Consider the following 6,162-nt stretch of genomic DNA (forward strand, 5'->3'; position numbering starts at 1 on the left):
ACCATTCTATGACTCTCCCCAGCACAGCTCAGCAGACTTCATATTGCACAGGGACAGTTCCTAATTCGATTGCTACAACAGCAAATCCTTTATTACTCTTGCATGGCAGAAACATCTGGAGATCCCTTGGCCATGCAGATGGCTCTTAATCCTTCTTTTCCTAAAACAAGAACAAACTGATTTTCAGTGGTACTCCAAAGAGCTCTCATACAAGACAACTCTTTCCAATAACTGCTCTGCATTAGTGATTTCAGTGTAGGGTGTGCTCTTCAGGTGTAAGGGTAAGGTAAGAACTCGGATCTCACAAAGGGTACAGAATAAAGCCAACCTTTATCCTTGCAGACCATACAGAGTCAAGTCCTGAGAGAACCGTTTACATGGAAGAGTGAAAGCACACTCGTGCCGAGTGCAGCATCGCTGCTGTCACAGGAAGGGGCCCTTCCCCAGTGCCCTGGATTCCTCCAGTTCCCTCAGCACTGGGCTTACATGATTCTATTGCGAGAAAAATTGTCACTTCAAAACTAGAATCCAGTATGTCAGTCAGGAAAACACTTCAGATGACACGGATGAGTAGTGGAAGACAAGCTGTTCAGACCTACCACATCTGACATGTAACACCAGCCAAGAGCATCTTCCTTTTACAGTAAACTGCTCCAAGGATGGCTTGTGCCTAAAAGAAGCCTATTTGCTGCATTCTTCAATTTAGACCTTCTCCTTTCCAGCAGCATCCAAGATCCCTTCCTTTCATCTGTCCCCATCCTTCTACATAGACCCAGCTGGACCCTTCTTTCACTGCGACTTGATTTTCTGAACGGGGTGGTCTCTGTGTCAAGTCTTTAGGTGTGACCAGTCCTTTCAACTCTAAAAATAAAAGCCTTTTCTTCTGAAGTATTCACCATGCAAGTAGTTCAGGGAGGCAGCTGCAGCTGGCATCAGATTGCAACTCCAGTTTTTTCAATGACTTCTTCCATGCGCTGGTACCAAGGCTGAATCTTGGTGTGAGCCATCATGTCATCAAAGGCTTCCAGCCCTTCCATGACCCGGAGGACCCCGTACACAGCCTGTGACAGAGCAGAAATATTAGAACAACACTGAAGGAGCAGTGGAGAATGGCTCAGAGCACAAGTGTCTCAATAGCCAAGCCAGTAGGGCTCTTGCCCTGTCCTGCCATCTACTCCATCACTCTGATTAGCAAGGAAGAGTGAACGGCAGAAAGGTAGTTAAGAATATGCATGTTTTCCATGAGGAAACAGTAAGGAAAGATCAGGATCTGTGTGCAGTTATGGGGCAAAAGTTAATCCCATCTTTGCATCAAGCCCTGGCATGAAATGCTTCACTTGTATTCCAGAGAGAACTGCTGGTGCACAGAATGAATTCTGCTCCACTCTGCCCTGGTGCCTGCAGAGGAAACCCCAGCAGCACTGAGAGCAATAACACCTGTGAGGTTTATTCACCAGCATCCACGAGCCAGAGCAGTGTCCTGGCTCTGACCTGCTTTTATTGTGTTTCCACCTGATCAGTAACATCCACCTGCAGATGGGAACTGCAGGGCCTGTATTTGGAAATATTTCTCTGGAGGAAAACAACAAATCCAGTCCTACGTAAAGCAATAGGCAAAACCTCCATGTGGGAACTTCATTACTGCACAAAGGACATGGACAATGTACGTCATGTAGCTCAACTTCTCTGCCTGTATTTGTATTAACCATTTCACACAGATGGGCAGCATGATTTGTGACAATAACTGCAGGGATGAGCCCCTTACCAGGTCAGCGAGGTTCGGCTGGTTCCCACCCATGAACAGTCGGTGTTTGCCAACAGCTTTTACCCACTCGTTTACTGCTTCATACAAATCTTCTCGGACATCATCTCGAAGGTTGTGTCTGGACAAGGAGAAGAACCAGTCTGAAGACATGTATTGGTTTCTTGGTTAACACTTTATAATCTCTCACCTTACAGGCTGGTCTTTGCTTGGGAATTAAGGAGGTACTTCAGAGTGAAGGGGGCAGTGAGTAACTAAATAGCAGATGAGTAGAGGGGTTCAGTACCTCCAGTTAAAGAAGTACAGCTGTTACTCACATGGGATTAAATGGTTCAGCTTAAAACTCTGAGGTTCTGCCCTTTTGACACCTGGGGTTCACAGCTAAGGAGGTTAAGGAGCTATTCCTCCTCTTGTGTAACTGGTGCTCAGTGATACCAACCTTTTCTTCAGCCTCTTGCTCACGAAGAACATGGCAACAGCCCCCACGTACTTGGCAAAGAGACCTTCCAAGGTGCCAAACTTCCCCTCCCGGACAATGTAATCAAAAGATGCCAAGGCTTCTTTGGGGGTTCGGTAAACGTTGGGGGAGATGAGGTGAACAAGCCAATCATCTGCCCATTTTCTCCACTTCATCTCTTCCCTGCAAGCAGCCAAAAGAAAGAAATATTTCAGTGAGTGAGGTACGGATTGCAGGGCTACAGGAGGCAGGATCACAGTGGCATCAGCCACAGATCCTGCCAAGGACAAATGTGTCAGTAACTCCTGGCCAGCCTGGTGCTCTGGTGACCTCTCTGAAATGCACTCAGCATCGTTACCTTTGGCAAGGCTCCTTCAATCTCAAACTAAATTTAAGACTAAGATAGAGCACTAGATTCTCCTCCCAATACAGGAAGTAAAGTAGAAGGGGAAACTATCCTTCCATAGCAGTCCCTTGTGGCAAGAAGAAAACTGTAAGCAGCTGAAGGCCAGTGTGACCATGGTGGCAGTGAATAGGCCATCTAACAGCACTGTTTCAAATTATCTAACAAAAACACGAAACCACTCCAGCTACTGAGGCTTTAATGGGGGTGTGACACATCTTGTCAGCCCCAGTGGGATTGATTTTACATCTACACCATCCCTGAGTACATATGGAGGGGGCTGTGACCCTACTTGGAGAGCCCAGAAACTTAAGAGCACTTACACTCTCACTTCTTTGACGGGATAAACTCGCTTTGTCTCCTTCTCATCCAGCATGAGCCAGTATTTATTCTCATATTCCATCACCTCCTTGCCTTTCTCAGTCACGGTTTTAACAGGAGGATAAAAGGACACAATCTCTTCCAAGCTATTCCTTCTGTGGATAGAAACACAGTTAGCACTGATCTGGCTGCTACAAAAAAAAGGAGTGAGAGCAAAGGACAGATTGAAAGTTACACAATATAAAATAAATTATTCTAAAAATAAGTGCACAAGGTTCCAGATTCTACTTGAAAAAAAGTTTTGAAAAGAGACTGGAACAGCTGCTTGCAAATAACTATTATTAGTGAATAAACCTTTGTGTCAGAACAGAAATTTTTGCAGGCATAGAGCTTCCTACAATTCATAAGTGGACCTAAAGGACAGGCCACAGACACAGCAATTCCATTTCATTTCAGATATAATAACTGGCTAATTGTAAGCTCAGTTCCAGAACTAACACTAGTGTCCATATTTAAGTAGGTTTAAGTATTTCTGAAAGGCTTTGCTTTACAGTACACACAACACAACATATACAGGCACCATCCACTTTATCACAGCCAGGCTCAGGTCAGCTGGGCCAAACACCCAGAGCTTCAGAGCCCAAGGTCAGTGCTTTAGTTTTCTAAATCTCTGGTTCACCAAGGCCCTTCAGGCTGAACTCATCTGTCATCACCCTGTTTTCCTACCTGGAAATAAGATAGGTCTTTATTGCACTGATGATAACCGAGGAGTCGTTCAATTGCTGAAAAACAAAATGAAAACAACCTTTTAAAAGAAGCTGGTGAAATGGAAAAGGAAATTCTTCACAACCTTTTCCCTTGTATGCTGAGGCTCCTAGTTAGTACTGCAGGCCCTTTCCCCCCAGTGGATTTCCACAGGAGTCCCTGGACATCTCAAGACATCTCTTCTGTTATTGTTTCAGAATATCACTTCAAATCTGGCTTTAATTCTGACCACAGAGGGCCTCAGGGCTGGGCACACATGTAGTACTAGTGGGGTTTGGATTTAGGCTCTTGGCAGGAAGGAAAACCAGCAACACTAACACTAAAAAAAAATGCCAAACTGATTCTTCAGTATTCTTGAGATCTTGTTCTTTTCCCACAAGATACGAGCAGTTCCTGTTACCTCTGGTACAAAGATATGTCCTGCAGAAGGGTTGGAAGGGCTGACAGAAGCCAGATAATCACTGCATTAGAGTCAGCACACAAACTAAATGCCTTGTAAGACAGACCAGCAAAATAATAAGGCCAAGTAATAGGAAAACAGGAAGCAAGAAATAAATCTTTGGCTCTTGAGAGGATAAAAGATGATCTAAAGATTACACTGCATGTGATAAACCACAGAGACATAACAGCCTTCAAACTACTGCTTGGGGGAAAATCGAGCTTTCAAGACAGGAAGACTTACCAGAGGGCTCCCAGCGTTGGCTAGCAGGATGGGCACCTTTCTGTAGGAAGAGAATTTGATCTCTTTCCTCATTATTGGGTTCACTTCCACAATTTCATAGGGCAGTCCATGATAATCAAGAAATGCTCGGACCTTGCTGCAGAAGGGACACGTTTTGTACTGGTAGAGAGTGAGCTGCAGGCTCCCTGAAGGCAGCTGGGGAAGAAAGGGAAAAGATGGTTCCATTTTCTACCAAAAATATATTACCTTCCTTCCACCCTTATTTTTGTCATGAAGTCACAGCCACTAACATTCAGTTTCAATATATGATCATCAGAGTATCTTGGCTATCAGATGCTTTCTTTAAATGGCATCGCAAATAATCACTGCCCATTAGGACCAAATAACTATTTCTCTAAACATCCATTTAACCTGCTGTAAACTCCTACTCACAGCCAGAAAAAACAGAAGTTAAATCCAGACAGTTTATCTCTCTAAAGTTTCTAATCTGTAGAAGAGAATTCTATAGGAAAAACCTCAACCATTTGTAACAAGATTTAAATAAATACAAAGAAAGCCTTTACAAGCCAATCCTCCTCCCACAACACCCTCTGTTGAGGCCACAGGGTGGGGAGGGCAGAGTTTGCTGTTGATTTTAAGCACGTGCCTGCCCAAGCTCAGACTCCCAGGATTAACCAACAACTGGGACAAGGCAGGGAGAGCCCAGGACAGCGGGACATCACCTGAGGGATGTTTCCCAACGCTGCTACACCTCAGCAACCTGCCAGGCCGTGCCAGTCATTCCTCACACATTATAAAGCAACTGCGGCCACCCCGCTTTGCTTCTCATCTACAATTTATCAGGTTACACAACCCTTCGCGCTGCGAAAAAGCAACAAGAGACAAAGCTGCTGCACATCCCCCGGAGGCCCTCACTGACAGCCTCTCCTACAGCTCAAGGAATGCGCTGCCAGGGCCTCCCTTACACAGTTTTAAGCTCTTTCCTCACTCAAACCAGGATGAACCGCTACGGCCCTCTCTGAACCACTGTCCCCAGAGGATCTCGCAGGGCTCGGGGTCAGTTAAGCGGCGCCGGCTCCGGCGTTACCTCAGCGGCCGAGTGCTCCCGCAGGCGCTGCCGCGCCGCCAGGCAGAGCCCGGCGCCGCCGCCCAGCGCGAAGGCAGCGCCCAGCACCAGCCGCCCGCCGCCGCCTCCCCGTCCCGCCGCGGCGCCGAAGGCTCGTCCGGGGGCCCGCAGCCGCCAGGCCGGCGGCAGCAGCAGCGCTCCGGCCCGCCAGGCACGGCCGGCACCCGCCATGTTCCGCTGAGGGCGGGCGCAGAGCGGCCGCCCCGCCCCGGCCATGGCGGCGCCGCCCTCGGTGTGGAGGTCCCGGGCACGGCCACGGCCACGGGCGCGGTGGGAGAGCGGCCCGCTGAGGGGACACCGCACACAGAGACAATCCACACAGGGACACCCCACACGGGACATCCCACACAGGACATCCCACACAGAGACACCCCACCCTATACGGGGGACACCCTACAAGGGACACCCCACAGGGGCATACCCCAAATGGGGGCACCACACACAGGACACCCCGTACAGGGAACACCCCATACAGGGACACCCCATATGGGAAATACCTCACAGGGAACACCCTACACAGGGACACTCCACGGGGGACAGCCCACACAGAGATACCCCACAAGGGCACACCCCACACAGGGACACCACACACAGGACACCCCACACAGAGACACCCCACAAGGGCACACCCCAGAGGGGACACCCC

At 48.3% G+C, this 6,162-nt stretch overlaps 1 protein-coding gene across 1 annotated transcript; it reads right to left on the reverse strand.

The window, feature by feature from the left end:
* Nucleotides 1-311: 311 nt before the first annotated feature.
* Nucleotides 312-5,725, reverse strand: PTGES2 (prostaglandin E synthase 2). Its single transcript, XM_032707983.1, has 7 exons — nt 5,478-5,725; nt 4,391-4,585; nt 3,670-3,725; nt 2,946-3,098; nt 2,202-2,402; nt 1,766-1,883; nt 312-1,061 (listed from the first exon to the last, which is right to left on the reverse strand). The coding sequence occupies exons 1-7, from the start codon at nt 5,685-5,687 to the stop codon at nt 933-935; spliced, it is 1,062 nt and encodes a 353-aa protein (XP_032563874.1). The 5' UTR covers nt 5,688-5,725; the 3' UTR covers nt 312-932.
* Between the last annotated feature and the right edge of the window lie 437 nt (nt 5,726-6,162).

This window comes from Chiroxiphia lanceolata, chromosome 21 (assembly GCF_009829145.1).
Source record: "Chiroxiphia lanceolata isolate bChiLan1 chromosome 21, bChiLan1.pri, whole genome shotgun sequence".
Lineage (NCBI taxonomy): Eukaryota > Metazoa > Chordata > Aves > Passeriformes > Pipridae > Chiroxiphia > Chiroxiphia lanceolata.